This window comes from Anastrepha obliqua, chromosome 1, assembly GCF_027943255.1.
Source record: "Anastrepha obliqua isolate idAnaObli1 chromosome 1, idAnaObli1_1.0, whole genome shotgun sequence".
In the NCBI taxonomy this organism is placed as follows: Eukaryota; Metazoa; Arthropoda; class Insecta; order Diptera; family Tephritidae; genus Anastrepha; species Anastrepha obliqua.
This window is the reverse complement of record NC_072892.1, coordinates 31,412,757-31,434,751: the sequence shown is the minus strand read 5'-3', so window position 1 is coordinate 31,434,751 and position 21,995 is coordinate 31,412,757. Positions and strand designations below refer to the sequence as shown.

The window sequence follows — 21,995 nt, the reverse complement described above, 5'->3', positions numbered from 1 at the left end:
TTGCTGCTCACTATCAGCAGAGACTGTTTCATTAACATTAACATGAAACTATTGTGCAGAGACATTCCTTGCATTGCGTTTGTGTGCTGATAGCAGGGAATGTTTCATGTTAATTCTCCTCTCAGAGAATATTTCATTTTACATTAACATGAATTAACAAGGAATGTCTCTGAACAACAATAGTCGCCTGCCGAGTGGGATATTTTTGACTCTCAAGTATTTTTGAGTACTCAATAAAACAAGAACCGAGTCAGATACCCGGATCGAGTATATGCAGTTCTTTTAGACCACAGATGAAAATATTTCCGTGTATGTATGAGTTTTTCTCAGATTCTTAGAAATCCGCTTATTGTTATATTTGCTACCTACATTTAAAAATACATAGGTACATCCAAAATACAAATGTTTTACATTACAAAAACTTACATACATACGTATGCGTAAATTTAATTCCATATCTACGTGCAGCTGTATTCAAAATTATGCAATTAGCAGATTGATGCATACATACATGCATACATACTCAATATACATACATATATCACAAATATTGTTGGCATTGAACCAATCTTTAAATTGGAAATTATTCAGCTGCTAAAACATCAATACAAATATTTCCATATACATAATTTCTTATAATGCGCATAGACATAAACGTACATATATATGTATATATGTATATACTCTTGAATGAGTTTGCAAATTCATGTAGATACCCAACAACAACCAAAAAATGTTTATGAATGATTTTGCAGCTCTTAAGTTGATATTCAATACCTTTATCCAATTCATGTCTAACCTAGGAGACTTTCGTAGTTCTGAAGTTAATACCCAACATCATTCTTGAACTCATCTCTATTCCTGGAGAGTTTGGCAGTTCTTGGAGAAATTCATAGCTCTCAAATTGATATCCAACATCAAACCTTAACTCATCTCTAACCTTGCAGAATTTTGTAGCTCTCAAGTTGATATTCACCATAATTCATCAACTCACCTCTAATCTAAAGGCCTGATTATGAATATTCCGCACAACTTCAAATAAATTTTAAATTTAAAAATTGGCAGTCCGTTAAATTTAGATTTGTTGTGCAAAGTTATGCGACAAAGTTATGTTACCAAGTGGCACCGTTGGCAAAGCATAAGCAAAAAAATTAAATAAAAATATTTATATTTATCTATGTTATTTCAGCGGTCTCGGTAGTCTAGCGTAAGTGCATTAGCCTGCCATCCCAGAGGTTATGGGTTCGAATCCCGCGTAAAGCACGGTCCTCGCACTTTTCCAAATTTACCTACTTTCCCTGTTTCTAAAAAAAACCAAAAATCTCAATCCTTAAACCCAAAAACTTATTCCATTCTTTACATCTTTACCCCCGCACAATAGTCAGTGCATTATTTGCATTGTGGTTGTTAAAAACAAGCAAAAACAAAGAAAAGCACACAGCTACACATTGCATCAAGTGGCGCCACGGTAATAGCGCAGACACACCACTTTAGCGAAGGCCTTAACTATCTGTGCGATACTTCTGCCAGAAAAATGTGACACACAGATGGCGCTCCGAGCAGTAAGAAGGTGTTGTTCCTAAGCAACGACAGGTGGGTACTTAGGACTGGTAGCGTCAGGCTAATCACCTAACCTGTCAGAAATCAATTTGATTAACGAAACCAACGCAAGACAAGTCTTGTCGAGGCCATATGCTCCCGAGAGGAGTGAACAAGGAAAAACAAAAAATGTTATTTCATTTAAAGAGTTGAAATTTTTTTTACAATTTTAATTTTAGTATTTCAATGGCATGTTTGAGACCAATTTGAGAATTACATTCGAGTTCAAGTTGATAACTAACTTTTTGTCTCCTACTACGCAATGATTATCTACTTGAGGTACTGTTGAGAAACAATGTTCTTCTTCTTCTTAGCGTCACAGTCCTTGGTGGAAGGAAGGAAGTAATTCACAGCTTCTTGCCATCGATCTCGATTTACAGTCACTTCCCTCCAACATTGCACGCGCATTTTCCTAAGTTCAGCCTCCACATCTTCTAGCCACCTTTTCCTCGGGTGTCCCCTTTTTCTTTCTCCAATTGTGGCAGAACCGAGGTTTAAGTAAGCGTCTCAGCAAACTCCTTTGCCGATTTGTTTATTTGAGCTTTATAGCTCATAAGCTTTGGTAGCGCACAGCAGTGTGGTATGACTAGCCTTCTTTTTTTTGATTGACACGGTGACCGCTGACTCGATTTTTGATGAGTTTAATAAGTCGAGTAATCATTTCTTTTTCTTGCTAACCGGCGCCAGTTAAGCACAGAAAGTAAAGCCAAGTGCTTCTTCACCTCGTTTTTCCAACGCAGAGGAGGTATTCCTCTTCCTCTGCTACCACCAGCTGATACCGTATCGAATACTTTCAGAGCCAGAGCCTTTGTATTCATGCGGACGACATGACCCAGCCAGCGAAGCCACTGGATCTTTACTCGCTGCGCTATGTCTATGACGTCGTAAAGCCCATACAGCTCTTTCTTCCAATGCCTACGACACTCACCATCGCCGAAGTGCTAGATCCAAACATTTTCCGCAGAATATTTCTCTCAATTACTACCATTCCTGCGACTAGCCAAATTTGGAGAAATTACTCAGCCTTACGGCTCCGTGAGTCTCAGAGTCGCTCTTATTGAAAGAACTTGTCGTTGCGATGCGGGTGAGCAGTCGTCATGCTTGTAGTATGCACGCAGTGCACCCTCCAGGTTCCTCGGCAAATGAAATGAAATCAAACAAAAAAAAAAAACGCAACTCTCTGCATACCTTCAGGCGAGAATGAGTTCAAGCTTCAAGTTGTGCTCAAACCTCAGTGTTTGTTGGGTATTCATTAATGGGTATTATTACTTATTAGTATTTACAATAACATCAAACACACATATACATGCACACATTTAGTATGCATATGTACTCATATTATATTACGAGAATATTGAATCGATGCCACTGCGTTAGTCATGTCCTGCCGACGTTGAAAGGCACAAACACCTTTATACAGCTATTCAATTTTCAGCAAAACTGATTCATTAAGTGCAATGGAATATGTGGATATTTCTGTTCGTGAGCGCATAATGCATGCAAATGAGTGCCCACACAAGCTTTTGTCTCGTCTCACGCTCATCGTAAATTCAAACAAAGTCCTCATGATTTTTCAGCATTAATTGCAACTCAGGCTGCCTACTGGCCGAGGAAGAACTCCGATGTTGTAGACTGGAGCCGTGCACAGTGACATTGGTGGTGTGCGGTGCCGAAAGACTATTCTTATACTTCAGTGCACTATTCTTGCAAATGCCAAATCTGGAAGGGAAAATTCTTTCTCAGAATTATTAACCAAATCTAATTACATTGGAATTTCGTTACAAAAAGCTGAAATTGATAACAAAACATTGATATGTGGCTTACTTTGAGAGTAGAGCAAAGAGATCCGTACGGTATTGTGATGTCAGTATGGCATACAAATAAGGGTCAGCACAGGAGTTCAGGGGGTAGAAGAAGACTAAGAGAATTTTCGACTTAGTCACGTTTATCAATGGATAGCCGGCGAGTGCTGTTAGACCGAAGAATGCAATGGGTGCCCAGCAAGAGAAGTTGGTGAAGACCTGCAATATAAAAACGTAACATTTATTTCATAGATATGTATTTACAAAAAATAGGTAATTGTATACATACACAGGCACATATAATATAAATGTACATGGAGAAACAAAAATATTTTACAATAAAGGAAAAAGATTGGCAAAGTCTTGAATGAGGAAAAGAAATTTATAGACGACGCCTGGCAGAAATACAAGAGACGAAAAAGTACTGAATCCACAGAGCGTTTTTGCGAAGTGACTGGGGTGGTATTCTTAAACAGTCACGCTTCGTGAGGAATTCTGAAAGTGGCTTACTAATGATTGTGATGCGGACTTTTGATTTCATATTTTTTTCTAATCGAATAAATAGTTAAGTGGAGGAAAGTTGGCACTTTCTCGGCTGTTGCCTTAGTCAAAGTTCAAAATTAATTTTAAGCGCAATGGGTAATCAAAACTAGAAATGCAATAAGTCTTAAAAACCAAAGGTACAATTTTTAACACAAGCGAGAAATTAGTCATGTTTTTGTTGGTGTTAAACTCATATTTTTGTGATAATAAATAAAACTGAGTTTCCTCGAAAACTTGTTCCTTTAAGAATAAAATCTACGTACCCACGACTAACCTATTGGGTTGGAGAATAAAGTCATAGATTTTTTTTTATTTTCTTTTATTTTACAACGATTTGTTTGCCGTTTAGCAAAGTGTAAGTATTCATTCGATAGAACTCTTTCTGCTCTACAAAACTATGTTAATTGTATTTTTGTGTAATTTAATTTTTATTAGTTTTGAGGCTTAGAAATGGAATACTCAGGAGGCAAAAATCAACATTTTCGACACCTGCCAAAGCATCCCGGGGCAGTTGCGACGAGTATGGAGAACGCAAATCTACAGCACGAAGATGGTTTACCAAGTTCAAAAATGACGGCTTTGATATCGATGACAAATCCCGCAGCGGAAGGCTTTCTGAATTCTATGAAGAAAGTCGTAAATCACTTTTGAAGGTCGTGAATTGGCGGAAAAAATGATCCACGATCATAAAACGATTCTCATTAATCTTCATTCAATGGAATTTACCGAAAAATTGGGAGCCTGGGTGCCTCTCGAGCTTAACGAAAAAAAACAAAGGAAGTCGCCTTCAAATTGCTTCTCAACATCGCAACCGCCATCGAGCAGCACGCAGTCATAAACGGCGCTTTTTGTACCGAATCGTCACGGCAAATGATAAATGGTACCTATACATCAATATGAAGCATAAAAAAGGGGTGGTTGGCTCCAGGAGCTACGCCAAAGCCAGATCTTCATCCAAGAAGATAATGATATGTATTTGGTGAGGCTGGAAGGGTATGGTGCACTGAGAAATGCTCGAATAGAATGCAACGTTGAACAACAAGCTCTACATTGACCAGCTACAGCGCATGAATGACTGAAAAGATCTGGTCGACATGGTGAAACCATACCCCTTAAAGACAACGCCAGGCCCAGGTTGTACAAATCGACAAAACCGTACTCCAAGAGCTCGAGTGGGAGGTACTTCAGCATTCGCCGTATTCTCTGGACCTTGCGTCAACCGATTACTATCTTTTCCACTCCCCTTTTAAAACGTATGAAGGGTGTTACCTTCGATAACAAAGAGGTCTTTAAAAACTGGCTTAGCAAATTCTTTCACACCAGACCAGGCGTTTTTGGCGGAACGGCATCAACAAATTGGTCAAGAGGTGGAAAGAGGAGGATTAAGTCCATTTTACTGCACTCGAGTTCCCTTTTTAATTTTCTTTAAATCTACCCGACCTGAAAGATATCTGAGCAGATCTTGTGGTACCAAGCAGCCAAGGTGGACGCTTTTTAACACAACAGTGCCAAAGAGCTCAAGCCTGATTCGAGCGAAGGACGGGCAGACGCACAGAAAGTGGTCCGCCGTCTCATCATCCTCTCCATAGAAAGTGGCTCGCTATCAGTCCAACCAGTCGCCTACAGTCCATTCTGCTTAGTGACAGGAGGAACTGCAACAGACGATCGGATATGACAGGTGAGATCAGTTTTTCCATTAATTGATTAACTTATTGTTTCTTTGTTTAAATAAAAGTCTGCGGTATAAACTTTACGAACTTAATCCCCCAAAAATACATACAACACAAAATACATACCAACAAAGCCATCTTTTTAGCAATGCTCATTTCGCCTCGGTGTGTGCTGTGTGCATGACGCGTTTCTTCGCCCAGGGACAGATAGATTTGAGCATAGCAAATCGTTATGATGGAAAAGGCGCCACCGTTCGAGCCCAAAATTGCCACCAAGTACACCGTATCAATGGGATCACGTATCTCCATCGGCAAGCAGATGCTGCGGAATGAATAAAAGTTATTAATTAAATGGTGAATAATTATTAAATCGTTTTACTTAAATCAGTGATAGTCAATTTGTGATGGATTTATTCACTTAATTGTCAATTTAAAATGATGATATCGAGCCATTACCGCCAAAATAATGTATCCCACACCATAATCGATTTTTGTTTTGTTATCGAAATCGATAGTTTAACATCATTTGCATCATCTATCAAAATTTCATGGCTGTAGATTAAACCGTTAAGATTTTATAACAAAAACAATTTTAATGTAAATGCATATGGTGACTTGTTTACATTTTCTTTGAACGCTTGTGTGGGATACAATTAAATTCTCTTTTAAAATAAATGAAACACAAGGGAACAAAATAAAAAAAAACACAATTTTTTGAGACTTTAATTAAAGATAAAGCTTTAGAACAATATGTCGAAGGTATGAATTTGTTATTTTTGCAAAATATGTTTTTGTTTTGAATTATTGGATATTTTTACAGCTCTCTCTGGTACCGTATAGCGATTCAGATGAATCTTTCGTTGATTTAAATGGTTTGGAAAGTTTAAAAGAAGTCGAGGAGGAAACGTGTGTTGGGAAAAGGGGCTACAGAAAGCAAAAGAGAATACCTAAAAGACTGCAAAAAGTTAAGAAAAAAAATACGAGTGTTTTGTCCAACCCGTGCTTAAAGAAAAAATGTCCAAATTCGTGTCATGATAAAATTTCTGAAGATGAAAGAGTAAGAATAAATGAACATTTTTGGGGAATCGGCAACAAAATTAGACAGAAAGATTGGCTGTCTTCTTGTGTTAAACAAGTCGATATTAAAAGGCGATATGGAGAAAGTGACAGGAAAAAGTGCAGCTTTAATTATTTTATCAATATCAATAATAGCAGTTATAAAGTTTCTCAACAATTTTTATTGAAAACGTTGAACATTTCACAAACGATTTTAATATCCGTAATAAAAAATAGAAGTTCGTATAAAACTTGCCTTGAAAATATAAAAAAGCCAACTGCACACAACAAATCTGAGGAAGCAAACATATCGCTAGTAAAATCCTTTATAGTACAATTACCAGCGGTTCCTTCACATTATTGCAGGAATAAAAGTACAAAATTATATCTACCTCAAGAATTTCGAAACATAAAAACTGTATATCAGCATTATGTAGAACATTTGAAAACTATTAATAAAGTAAATAGTCACTTATCGTTAAGAGTATTCCGTAATATTTTTAGAAACAGTTTCAATTTAGGCTTTCATTTACCTATATTAAAAAAGATAAATGTATCTTATGCGAGAATTACAATAATTTAGACACAGAATCCAAAAAGCAATTGCATTCATCAGAAGAGTATCAAATTCATCTAAAGGACAAAGAGAAATGTAAGCAAATATTTTTGGAGGACCAAAAGCTATGCAATGAGAATGCGGCTTATTTATGTACAAGTTTCGACTTGCAAAAGGTCTTAAATACTCCCTATGGAAAAAGTATTACTTTGTTCTATTCTAAAAAATATTCATTCTACAATGAAAGTTTTTATGAGAGTGGTACAAGAGATGGGTTTTGTTTTTTATGGGGAGAAAAGGATGGTAAACGAGGGTGTAATGAAACAACTGCACAACTGTTTTCCAATACCTTAAATTAGTCGATGAAAGAAAAACCCAGTCGATAGTCCATCTTTATTGCGATAGCTGCGTAGGACAGAACAAAAACAGAGCTATGTGTGCGACATTAACTTATTTTGTTGAAAATTCTAATTTTGTGACTAATACAATATAAAAATCACATACTTGTTGCCTGGACACACCATGATGCCTGTTGATTCGATACATAGTACAATTGAATCGTTTATTCGGAATAGGGCTATTACTTTATTTTTGTTTTATCGAATATACTAAGAAATGTATACATTTTTTTTTTTTTTTAATCAAATGTAATTTAATTTTAAGGACTAAGTAAAAAAATTAAATAAAAAAAAAACGGGAAGTCACTTCCTTAAAATAAATGTTTGTGTAACCCACACACTTTTTTAATAATAGGTTGCCAGAAGGAAAGCAAAAACAATGTATCCCACAAAAACAACCCTTATGATGCAAATATCTATTTAAACTTATTAAAATTAAATGTATTACACAAAAAAATATTTACATTATAAATTTTAAAATAATGGCTTTATTCAAACTGATTTAATTTAAAAAAAACCTTCCCCTGTAAAATTTCGAGTTTGTGGGATACATTTTTTCGGCGGTTATGGCTCGATATATTTCAGTACATATAAAAAATTCTCTGAATACGCATGTTGAGCCTCGCACACAATTAATCCATTAGGGTGGCTTAAGAATGGCTGGCGCAAGCAAAGTGCGCCCAGAATTACTTCATTAGCTAATTGAGAATCGCATACATATCTCCGTATGTACCAAGAATGATAGATTGCCAGATCTGGGCATGCGAAGCAAAATTGTAAAAGTAACTTTGGTTGCTGACATGACTCAATAATAAAAGGTGGCGTAAATTTGACAACTGATTTCGGATGCTTTTCAATCCATTGACGCAGTTTGGAAGTAAGTGAGAAAGGGGCATAAGTCTGAAAAGGTAGTAAACAACTGAGAAAAGGTCGATAGGAGCCATAGGATAATTTTAGGTTGTTTAATGAACGGTACTCAGTTGTTTATATTTTTAACTTAATCATTCCTCATATGTGCCTCGTTACCGAGTTCTTTGTATACTCAAATAGCACCTGCTATATCCTTGCCCTACATTAGCTAGAACCCGAATGAAATGCCTAGGAGCTTTACAATATGAGATGTTAGAATCTCTATCGAAGTTTGAGCTTCAGGGCTTAGATTAGATTAGATTTGTAGGGGGTTGAACAAGTCCAAGCAGTCAGTCAGGTAGAGCTTTGTACTACACCCAGATAGATTACAGGAATAGAGAGGTAGGTAGGTAGGTGAAATGGTTGAAGTGCCAGTCTGGCAATCCTCAAGTAGCACGAGAGCGCCGTATTGATACCATTATGAGACCTCCAATAAGCAGATATCTACAGCCAGCCAGGCGCACTGCCCCAGGTTGACGAAGAAAGGAGCACCCAGTGATATTAACCATCTAGCTGCTAAGCCCGTTCATTTACAGAGAAAGTGCTCAACAGTCTCCTTCTCTGGAAGGTCCGCACAGCTTCTGTAAAGGGATTTAAATGGTAAATCCAGCTTTTCCGCGAGTGTGCCGATCGTCTAGTGAACGATAAACACACCTACGAGTTTGGAAATTGAATGGCGAGGAGTCCAAAGAGCTTTCTGAGTGCTCCGTCTATAGTACTTGGGCTAAAGGGTTTTCGAAATAGCACATGAAGAAATAGAGCTTCATCTGTACTGCGCTTTCCTGAGAAATAACAACTGTCAGGGGGATGCCGATGACTGGGTAGGAGGTCTCTGAGTTCCACTTTTGACCCTTTCCTGGCAAGCTCAGAAGCAATTTCATTTCCTTATATATTCCTATGTCCTGGAACCCAGATCAGAGTTATGTTACCTGCATACCCAAGAGATTTGATCTCCTCCTAACAGGGGTTTACTAGTTTCGTTCTGCACCATGGCGTCGTAAGAGCCTTGATCGCGGCTTGACTATGGCAGAAAATGTTAATATCTCCCTCGCTCCCGCGTTCCCTAAGCATTTTAATGCCTGCAGGATCGCACAGAAAAATACTAGCAGTTTAATGGAGATAGATAAATTTGCTGAATTAGAGAAAACACCTGCTCCGACTCCCGATTCCATCTTGGAATCGTCAGTGAAGACAGAGGTGCAAATTTTTCCCTCGATCCAATCCTGCCTATTTGGAAAGATTGCCCTAGCACGACCCTAGCAAATAGAGAGACAGGATAGATATTATATGGATGATAAGACTGAAAAATGGTATGAGATCACTCTTCAGCGAATCTTATAAACTCATTGATGCATCTTAAGAGATCCGGATCATACTCTTCGATCCTTATCCATACTCAGTGCATAGTAACGCAACAGTCTAAGTCAGGTTCTAGAGAACGTCGGACAGCTACAGAGAAAATGCTCTGCAGTGTTCTTATTTTCACGGCAAGACAGGCATATTGGGTCGTCAATGATTCCCATGGTAGACATATGCTGAGCGCAGGCGTTGTGCTTAGGTGGGTGACTACACCCGCCAGTACTCTCCGATCTTTTCTAGTAAGTTTTAGGAGAAAGGTCTCTAATTTCCTGTTTAGTTCTTTCACAAAGCACTTAGCTACTCTGTAGGAGCTCAACCCAGACCAACGTCTTTTATGGGTAGACTTTATGAAGTCGTCAATCCATAATTGCACCGATGCAGAATTGACACCTGGAAAGGGTTCAGGGGCAAGTGGTGCGCTTGCAGAGTCTCCATAAGCCAGTTTATTAGCCAACTCGTTCTTTTTAATACCGCATTGTACAGGCACCTAATGGATAATGGGTTTTAACAATCTCTGCAACTTTCGGTATGTTTCACAGAAGCTTTGACAATCCATATTTTAAAATAAGTTTCCCAGAAAAAGTATATTTTTCCTATTCTCAAAAAACCTATGTGCCATATCGTCCCAATCCCAATGAATGGTTCGGTTGAGTCTCCCAACTTTTTAATCTGTACCTCAGAAAGTATTTGACTGACGTCGGATTTGAATTTATCCAGTTTCACAATTCCTTCTTTAAGATGGGTCAATTCTTTTTCGAGGTATAATCAGTATAGGGAAAAGAGTTCCGCACGTAGTTACATATCTATTGTCCAGGCGACAACGTAATAACATAGGCAGTAAGCTTTTCAGCATATTCCGATTTTCTGGTTTTCACCATGTGAAAGAGCGTCTCAAACTCTATCCGAATCGGCAAAAATGTGGACAATTATTTTTTAACATCCAAGGACCCAGTTCACATATTATAAAATTAGTTGGCATACATACGAAATCGCCCAACAACTACGCTTTACTTTATATTCAAATAAAAATAAGAGTATATTTTCCAAAAATAATCATCAAATATGTTTTTTCAATTTTTATCAATTAAACTCTAAACCTAATTTATCACCACCTAAACCTTACATATGTACATACGCACAAGCATTTCCACCGGTACTCACCTTGTCGACGAATAGTTGCTGATGCCAAAGAGCGGCAGCAGTGACATCACAATAGAATAGACCCAGCCAGCGGCCATTATAAAGCTGGCAGCTCGGAGCTTAATGCGTTTATTCAAGTGCATGGCACGCGTAATGGCCATCCAACGTTCGATGGTGATGACCGTCAAAGTGAAGACCGATAAGTGACTTGCAAAAACAGTCAGAAAGCCAGCAACCTTGCAACCAGCGCCTGTAACAAAATTAAGAATTCAACGAACGCGATAGCCGGCAGCAGATTTAACGATAAAACAGTGAAAACGTCAGTGTTTTCGTTGCGGAAATCGGAATGCCTTTCGAAATTCCATTTCATTTTGGTCTGAGGACTACATACGTACATATGTACATGCATACATACACACTACGGAAAAATTCTGCATTTACCCTTTGTACTAAAACAGTAAATTATGAAAATAAATGAATCTAAAAATTATCAGCAATTTCCTTTTATTAACATTAAAGACAATCATTCAAGTAGTCTATGCGCAAAATTTCGCGGAATTTGAGTTGCGGATTTGTGAGTTAACGGGATTAAAGCAACGATACTCAAATAAGTTAAGCAGAAAAAGTGTGCGTTCACTTCACATAGCAACTATTGATTAGATGAAATAGAAGAAAAAAATCAGCTTTTATTTTTTTAATATTCAGTTAAGACGGTTAAGATGGAAGGATGGTTTCATATGTAGATGTCCACGCAACAGGGGAAAGTTACTGATCGCCATCCACTTGGGAGTGGTCAGGACGATTCTTCTACATATGGTTCAAGCAGCTCACAAATTCCGGAAAAGCCCAAGTATCCTCTGGGTAGCTTCCGAACACCCGTTCGAGAGCGAGCCAACGTGAGAAGGCGAAACATTCCAGGATAGCTGGTTGTGCGCTGGGTTTGAGACCGGCTACATAAAAATCCCCCACAATGAAAACACGAACAAAGCCTCGGATAAGAAGTCGCGGTTAAGACGCACTGTATAAAAGGCATCATTGATAGAAGAGAGATATTTCCAAAGAAGATAAATATTAGCTAAAGAAAAATAATCGTCAGGTGCTTGAGAAATGGTAAGAGCCGTCGGCAGATCGCGAAAATTGTGGGCTGGTAGGACTCATCATCCCAAAGATTGACGAACAACTTCAAGCAAACAAAATCCTACAAATCCAATGCACGCTCCGAATGTACATACAAAAACTTTCGGTGGGAGAAATGTGCAAGGTAGCCAACCTTTTCAGAACTAATCCATGACTGGCAGCAAGCCATATCCCAAGAACATAGAAGATCAGTTCCATAGCCAGATGAAACCGGATACAGTACGAAAAATACTTAAAAAGGCTGGATTTCACGGCAGGCTCGCATGCAAAAAGCCTTTCATTTCAAAAGTAAATCAACTTAAGCGGAAAGCCTTTGCAAAGGAGCGCTTGAATGAGCCTTCTGAGTTTTGGAATGAAGTTACTTTCGCAGGTGGCAGCAAATTCTACATTTTTACTATAAGAGGCCGCATGATTGTGTGGAGAAAACCGGGGATAGCATTCGATGAGCAAAACCTGGTTAATCACGGTGATGAAGGTGCGAGGATGTGGCGCTTTTTTGCAAGCTTGAGCGTTGGTGAAATGCAGTTCATAGAATCGATAATGAACAAATATGACTGTTTTGATATTAAAAAAAAATTCTACGAGAACGTGCAAATAAACTGGGTCTGGGTGAACGATTTATTTTCCAACACGCCGACGACCCGAAGCACATAGCAAAGCTTTTTAAACTCTGGTTTCTTTATGATGTTCCACAATCACCAGACCTAAACCTTATAGAGCACTTATGGCACGCACTCGAGTAGAAAATCCGGCAGCGTACTATAACTAGCTTAGAAATGTTAAAAGATGTGCTTAAGGAAGAATGAGAAGCAATAAGTCCAGAAATAGCTTCAAAATTATTGGGTTGGCAACTAAGTAATTGCGGATTTCACTCATGGATGGCTTCAGCTGAATTTTTAGGTTTGCAGACGTAGTACAAATGTAAAACACATTTTATTATTCGATAGTTGCCAATTCAGCTGTCAATCAGAAAAAAAAAAGTTTTCTGATCGGTTGCGTAGTTTTCGTTTGACGTTCGTTGAAAAATATATATTCAAAAGGAACATCCGCACCGCAAGCTCATAAAAAGTTATTTACTGCTTGTCAAAATTGGTTTGCCAAATTTCATTCCGGTGATTTTTCACTCAAAGTTGAAAACGCTCTGGTCGTTCAGTTGAAGTTGATGGCGCCCTAATCAAAGCAATAATCTATTCGAATCGTCACAGTACAAGACGTGAGATTACAGAAAAGCTTCATGTATCACATAAATGCATTGAAAATCACTTAAAACAACTTGGCTATGTTAAAAAACTCGATACATCGGTTCCTCACGAACTGAAAGAGACGCATTTCACGTAACGCATTAACAGCTGCGATTTGCTAAAGAAACGTAATGAAAATGATACATTTTTAAAACGACTGATAACTGGCGATGAAAAATGGGCTGTTTACAACAATATCAAGCGGAAACGATCTCCGAGCAGGCCAGGCAAACCCACTCAAGCAACATCAAAAGCTGATATTCAACAAAAGAAGGTTTATTTATCAGTTTGGTGGGATTACAAAGGAATTGTCCAGTTTGAACTCTTACCACCCAACCGAACGATCAATTCAGATGTCTACATTGAACAACTAACGAAATTAAACAATGCAGTTGACCAATCGAAAAGGTATTGTATTCCATCACGGCACTGGAAGGCCACACACATTTTTGGCCACTCGGCAAAAATTATTGGAGCTTGGTTGGGATGTTTTGCCACATCCACCATATACTATAGTCCTGACCCTGCACCATCTGCTTACTCTTTGTTGCGATCTTTACAAAACTCCTTGAATGGTAAAAATTTCAATAATGATGCTGATGTCAAATCGTACTCGATTCAGTTTTTCGCTAATAAAAACCAAAAGTTTTATGAACGTGGGATTATGATGTTGCCTGAAAGATGGCAAAGGTCATTGATCAAAATGGGCAATACATTACAGAACTCCTGTAATGTTATTCTTGAAGTGAACGCAGACTTTTTCTCTTAAGATAAAATTATATTTTTCTTTAATGTGATCTCATTTTGAATTTAATTAAGTTATTTATGTTAAGCCTTTTCTAAGAGTTATTTCTTAATAAACTAAATAAAAAGTTTAAAAATATTGCATGAACAACTCACAGTTTTAAGTTTTCCACACTACAAAGAGAATAGAGATGGGTGCACCCAGACTTTTTCTGTCATGTGCATACTTAAATATACAGGCTCTTTTATAGGAACATTTTCGGTATATGTCCCAGCTACACTTAAGCCCAGGCACATTCCATAAGGTAGAAGAGGTTTCGACACTTCTCTCGTTTGAACTGCGATTGAAATGTCAATTCTTAACCCTTTGAAATTCTAAGCTATGCGACTATTCGAGCTTAAATAATAAAATGAGAAGGGATTAAAAACGGTGTGCTGTGCGTGGGCCTCAATACATCGATGGGTTATTATATTTATTTACGAAAATTATCAAATACCGAATACGAAGTGAAAATCTTCAGACATAGACCAAATTTCAAACTGTCGATCTCAATGAACTTTGAATTCCTCGTAAACTTTTTCTTTACATTGAATGTAAAATTTAATGAAAAATTTAGTTATAAAATTTAATGAGAAGAAAATTTCGCGCTGGAAAAATTCAGCAGCTCAATGATGTAAATTTAGAATCAAGAATCAAAGCATCTTTTAGGAATGTCGAGTCGACTTTAGAATTAGTATTTGAATAGCAAATTAAAAGCATTCGAGGAATAAAAGCAAAAAATAGCAAAATGATTTTCTAAGTGGAGGAGTTATTAATTTTAGTTACTAAGCAATTTTCTTTAAGTAGCATGCATTTCCACATATACATAAAGGGTTGCCAATATTCGACGGATCCATCTTGCAACTGTATCTTTTGACAGTGACGTCAGATCGCTTAATGACATACCGCGTTGGAAGCGTCAGTCCAAGCAGATTTTACCATTAAACGTTTGTATGAAAGGTTTTAGACTGGTGATGCTCTTTCTAATCCCAAGAGGCCAAATCAAAACCGACCAAGGCGTCGCCAAGGACATCCCAAAATCGCCGTTCTCAGCAGTTGGGCATTGCTCGGACCACTTTACAATGAATTGACGCAAAGAATGTTGCCTGCGGACAAGCCTCGTCGATTGGAATGTGCCCAAAGAGTCAACGAAATCCGTCGGGTCCATCGAATATGGACAACCCTGTACATTAAGACGAAAATGCAAGAACTATTAAAATAAAGCGGATTTTACGATAATTTTAAATAATTTGAAATCTGAAATATTGAGCAGTGGCAGGAATGGTACCTGCATCACGAATAAAGGGTGTAAGCGCCAATTATATATGTATGCATGTATGTATGTATGAGAGGGTTCGACTGAGTTGCATTGAAAGTAAATGAAGGCTGACAGAAATGATCCTCTGAAGTATAGCCTTTAGTTCGACTGGGTTGTAGCTTCTACATCGTTGGCTCGCCTTGACTTAAGCTACCACTCAATAAAAATTTTGAAAAATTCATGACCTAGAAGTTTTTGATTTCTCATTCATTTTTGCAAAAGTTGCTTGAACAGCTAAATTAAAAACTTGGATGCATTTGCAATTTTTCCTATTTTTGTGCTACAAAAGAGGGCTCGACTTTCCCTTGGATTAAACAAAAGTTCAACAGTCAAAAATTGAAATCCATTTGTTTGATGTGTTGACTCTCATACAAGGTGGCACAAAATTAATCACCCTAATGGAAGATTTATATTTTTTTTTTTAATAAATGACGTTGTACGTTACTCATATTGAACACTTGCGAACTAGGCAGCTGCAGTGCACAAACAGACATGCAATGGAGCGCATACAAGTTGAAGTAAAAATTTTCATCATTAAAAATCATTTTTCTTTATTTAGTAAAAAAAAATATTAAAAATTACTAAATAAAAAAAAATTATATTTTTTTATTTAAAAAACAATTTATACAAAACTACTAAATAAAGAAAAAATATATATCAAAATAAAAAATTCCATCACTCAAAATATTTTTTTATTTAGTAAAAAAATATCTTCTTTAAAAATTTATAAACTATGATATTATATTTTTTTTTTTAGAAATTAAGTTAAAAAAAATGTTTATAAAATATAATATTATATTTTTTTCATTTAGAAAAAAAGTTATACGAATATAACAAAATAAAAATGATGAAATTTTTATTTCGATATTTTTTCGGTATTTAGTAATTTTGTATAACATTTTTTCTAAATAAAAAGATATAATATCTTTTTTTTTAAATTATATTTATTTATATTATATTTTTTTATTTAATATAGTAATTTAATATTTAGTTAAAAAATATTTAAAAATACTAAATAAAAAAGAAATTTATAAAATATAATAAAATTTTATATATATTTTTTTTTAGAAAAAAGGTTATACGAAATTACTAAATAAAGAAAAAATATCAATATAAAAAATTTCTAAATACTAAATTACTAATTAAAAAAAATATAATAACATATTACAATAAATAAAAAAAAAATTTATATTTTTTAATTTAGAAAAAAAGTTATACAAAATTACTAAATACAGAAAAAATATCAAAAAAAAAAATTTCATAACTCACAAAATTTTTTTATTTAAAATGTTATTATATATTTTTTTTATATAGAAAAAACGTTATACAAAATTACTAAATAAAGAAAACATATAGAAGTAAAAATTTTCATAGCTCAAAATATTTTTTTTATTTAGTAATTTTGAATAATTCTTTAAATAATTTTGAGTAATTCTTTTATTAAATAAAAAAAAAATATTTTGAGTGATGGAAATCTTTATTTTATATTTTATTATTCGAAAACAAAAATGGAGGATTAATTTTGTGCCACCTTGTATATGAACACGTGTAATCGACATCAGAGGAGTTCACAGTCAATGATTTTCACCCAAACTTAAACTATTAAATCAACTTAGTGACGCATTTTGCGTATATTTAGCCCTTTGCGGTCGTATGTCTACTCTCAGTCACCACAGCAAGGAAATATACAAATTCTATACCGCATTTATTTATAGAACTAATAAATCTTGCTTATCCTTCATAATCTTAAATGCAATGTAACTCTGCTCTTTCGCCGGAAATTAATTCCGACTAGTACGGAACTCACGGCCCAATTGAATACGACCGCAAAGGGGTTAATAAAAACGGGTATAAAAGCAATGTATCATACTAAGATTAGAGTTAACTAAAAATAGCTTGATTTAAAAAATAGGGAACTTAAAATAGCTGTAAAAACACTTACTTCCACACAGCCACGCATACATACCATATTGCCAATCATAGGCGTAATTAAAATAAGCTCCCATGGAATGTGCATCGATGGCGGCGATTAACAGCAAATACAAACCCAAACACAAATCTGCGAATGCCAGATGACCCATCAGGAAACGTGGCACGGATGGACTTTCTGACCTGCAACGTTTGGAATGCATTGGAAAATTATTTCTAATATGGAAAAATATTAGTATGAATCAAACACCAGCAACTATTGCATATCGAGGGCTTATATTCAGGGACATTTCTCACGAAAATTAGTTTTCGTTTTGTGTACTTTTTGCGCTAAAAATTTTGACTTCTCTCCAACACATTTTTTGTTTGTTCGTGAATGCAAAATGACACAATTAAACGAGATTTAATGTGGGTGGCGTTGAGTAGAAAGGGAGTCCCCGCAAAGATAATTCGCCTCATCAGAGCCCTTTATGAGAACTCCGAACTGGCAGTGCTTCACAACGGCAACATTAGTGACTCATTCACCACCAACGTAACGCATTGTCTCCTATCATCCCTTCTCTTCGCCATCGACCTACATAATCATGAGCCAATTGATCTTGCACAAGAGAGGCGTCGTATGGAGTCTCACCAGACATCTTGAGGACCCGGAAAACATCTATGACATCTGCTTCCTCTCTCATGCAAGCGAAGGTGGACAGACTTGTTACGCTGGCACGCACTATTGGACTGAAGGTCAACATCGCCGCGACGAAGGATATGAGAGTCAACTACAATGAAACAATACAATTTGTCGAAAGCTTCTGCTATCTCGGCTGCACCATCACGCCAAACTACGGAGCAGATGAAGATGTCGACTGCAGGCTAAACAAAGCACGGGCGGCGTTCGGACGGATGCCTACAATATGAGCATGTTCGCAAATCTTCAAGTGCTCTAAACAGAGAATATTCAGCTCGTGGTGAAGTCAGTACTGTTGTACCGAAGTGAAACATGCCTGGTCTCTAACACCGTTACACGGAGGCTACAATCCTTCGTCAACAAATGCCTACGCCTCATCTATAGAATATTCTGGCCGAACACCATTAGCAAAAACGCGCCATGGAGACCAACGAATGAGGATCTCAGTTTATGGCAAATAAAACTACGAAAGTGACGATGTATAGGTCACACGCTTAGAAAACCATCACGAGAACGGCACTGGACTGGAGCTCGCAAGGCAGCAGAGATCGCGGTCGGCCAAAGAATACTTGGAGAAGGTCGATGCTGCACGAGTTAGCAAATGCCGGCATAACATAAGATGACACAAAAACAACAGCCCAGAACCGTGTACGCTGGAACAATCTTGTCGCAGTCCTATGCCTCCGAGCGGAGGGATCAAGGAAAAAAATATGTATATATGGCAAGTGGTTGTACAAAATTACTCGTCCAATTATGTTTTTGAATAACTTTTTTACTAAATAAAAACAAATAAATTTTGATTGACAGAACTCCTTATTTAGTTCGTTCGCAGGGATTGTCGTCCGTACAGGAAGTTCTCATCCTAGGCTTCGTTCGTGTTTTCATTGGGGGGATTTTTATTTGGCGGTTCCCAAGCCCTGCGCGCAACCAGCTATGCTGGGATGTTTCGCCTTCTCACACGGATACCGCGCCAATTAACAAGAAAAAGAAGAATTCTTTATTTTGAGCTCAACCCACTCTCTTGCTTGTCTGGAGCTATTCTGCAGCTTTGTAGTTCACAAGCGTGAAAAATGTTTAACGTAGGCCGCCACGTTGTATCAGAATAACTAAAGCAGCACAGAAAACTGTGATAATTGAAAACAAAAAAAAAGGACTTTCCATGCTTTTTATTTAAACTATGATTTTCTTTTTGAAAATTAGAATGTTTTTCTGATAATAGACCTGACCTAACCAAAAATTATCCAACTGTTTTCAGAGAGAGATCCCTTAAACATCTACTAAACGTCAAAGTAAAACAGACGATGAATTTTTATGCTGACTTGCCAACTCGCATAAAAAGATATCCAGGATTGACCGAGCAAAAACCTTTGCCAAAATAAAAGCAACCATTCGCAAGACCTGAGTTCCGTAATTCCATCATCCTTCATCCTTTTTGTCATTCTTCTGCTGCTATAGTTGATTTTGTGACGGACAAACTTTTAACAAAATCTGTATAAAATCGTAAATTACTTTTCTACTTCCATAGTTACTTTTCTAGTGAAAAAAGACAACATAGCAGAGGATAATATTTGAAATGCAAAACGGCTCTAACAAAAAACTTGCGGTTTTATTGCATTTTTTTGTCTACTGGCGGCTTTCCCCTTTTGCTGCAGCATTCTGCTGTTTTGATGACCGAATATTTTTCAACGAAAAGGATTAAGCCTTTTTTGCTCTCCTGCAATTTTTTTGTAGATGGGCGAGCTATATTGAATATAAGCTCTCGATATGTAAATTTGTAATTATGTAAGTATGATATGTATGCGATATTTTATATACGCACACACTCGCACTCACCTTATCGATAGAATAACAACTAGCACGGCAACATTGCCCACCACAGCCAGGGCAACGACAATCCAGACGGAAATACGCAGCCACTGATAGCCCATGACATCTTCACAGGGATTAAGAGCGTTCGGCATTGGGTAGCATTCCACGTCATGTTTTCTATGAAATTAAAGTCGAATGCAAAGAGGTGCGTAAAAAATATTATATATAAAAATAAAATATATATATTAGACCAGCTGGAGCCAGTGAGCTCGCGTGCGTGTAAAATGAAATATGCTAAGTAGATCACTTAAGTACTAACATTACATTATTTTATTTTAATTAGCATTTGTTACAGAATACTTAGTATGTGCAATATTTATTGAAGTTTGAAAAAAAATGTTTGTTTAGTTGCACAAATGCATTTGCCTCAACTACTATTGACTTGCACCACTACCATTAAATCTCATATATAGGGTGGTTAAGTTTCAGGGGCCGGTGTTGATTTTGAATAAAATACAATACAATTTTTTAGGAAATTATTTTCATTTCTCTTTATTATGATAAAACTGGTATAGCTCAATTACGCATAAAACAAAATATCGGCCAAATGGCTGCCGCAGCCTCGGCGGCACACCTCCATCCGATGGTGCAAATTTTCGATGACGCTGAGGCATAATTGAGGTTCTATGCCGTTAATGTGCCGAATTATCTCATCCTTTAGCTCTTGAATTGTTACTGGCTTATCGACGTACACCTTTTCTTTTAAATAACCCCAAAGAAGTCCAACGGCGTCGTTGACGTTTAGGTGTGGTTCACATTCAACATCGGCCCTTGAAATTTAACCATCCTTTACAACCGGTTATAAAATTATATTTTTATAATAATAAAAACATAGTTCATACTACAAGAAAAATCATATAACGCAAAGCTACAAACTTTGTACGAAGTTTTAAAAAATTTTTCAAAGTTTTAAAAAAATCAAGACTTCATCAAAACTTTAAACTTAAACTTAAACCAGATTTTTTTTAATTTTTCTGGATATGCAGTTTTATTGCCCATTGAATTTTGGCATAACAAAGTGCAAGTTTCTAGTGACTGCAAAGTACCGTTAATTTTTGACAATATTTTTTTTTTGTTGACTGTTGTTTTCTTCCATATAAAATAATTCGTGCATGGAATATCGAAGAAAAGGAGTGACACTTCAGCAGGAAAAAAAAGTCTACATACATTTGACCAATCTCATGTTTTTTTTTTCAAGTTTGGCCCGGGGAGCGTAAGTTAATTCAGTAAAAACGAATATATTTTTTAAGATTATTTTTCAGCACCACAGAAAGCATTAATTCATTCAATCAACTTCCATAAAATAATGCAATATTTGAGCAATATTTTTTTAAATTTTTAATGCGAAATTGATCGCATGACAGTGAATATCCGGTTGCACCGCGAGAAAACGCGCAACAGAATAAACTGAAACAAAACCATCGGAAATAGAAAAATCTCTACAAAAAAAATCTCAAAACAAAAAAAAAATGTTCCTAGAACAAATAGGAGATGTTATTCGAGATATCTTTCAGAACATTTTTAAAAATTTTTTTTTTTTTAATTTTTTGATTTCGTTATAGGAGATGTTATTCGAAATATCCTTGACAACATTTTTTTTAATTTTTTTTCGGTTGAGATTTTTCGATTTTTCTTAGCACTTGGACGTCAAACAACCGATTTTTGCAATATGCCAATATGTCATTTTAAGATTAATAAATACTTGTAACACAAGGTGAAGTCCAAAATAAAAAAGACTGAGAAAATACAAATGACAGAAGCTTTGATAACTTCGAGTTTGATTATTCAAAAAAGTCCCCTCTGGCCGCGATACAATGTTTTGCGCGATCTAAAAGCTTATCGAAAGGGTGTTTCAGGTCATTGACCGAAACGTCCGTCAGGATGTCGGTATAAGCCTTTTGGATGGCCTTTATGGACGCAAGACGTTTTCCTTTCATGACCAAAAACAATTTTCCGAATGGGTAGAAGTCACAGGGAGCCATATCAGGTGAATACGGTGAGTGATT

General features: G+C 36.4%; 1 protein-coding gene across 1 annotated transcript in view; it reads right to left on the bottom strand.

Annotated features, from left to right (window-relative positions):
- Positions 1 to 2,951: 2,951 nt before the first annotated feature.
- LOC129250017 (thyrotropin receptor) overlaps positions 2,952 to 21,995 on the bottom strand; it is a 76,606-nt gene continuing 57,562 nt past the window's right edge. Inside the window, exons 12-17 of the mRNA XM_054889668.1 lie at positions 19,954 to 20,106; positions 17,479 to 17,624; positions 11,054 to 11,282; positions 5,741 to 5,936; positions 3,424 to 3,620; positions 2,952 to 3,318 (exon numbers count right to left, since the gene is read on the bottom strand). Coding sequence (XP_054745643.1) covers positions 3,150 to 3,318; positions 3,424 to 3,620; positions 5,741 to 5,936; positions 11,054 to 11,282; positions 17,479 to 17,624; positions 19,954 to 20,106 — 1,090 coding nt within the window. The 3' untranslated portion in view covers positions 2,952 to 3,149. The remainder of the gene's footprint in view (positions 3,319 to 3,423; positions 3,621 to 5,740; positions 5,937 to 11,053; positions 11,283 to 17,478; positions 17,625 to 19,953; positions 20,107 to 21,995) is intronic.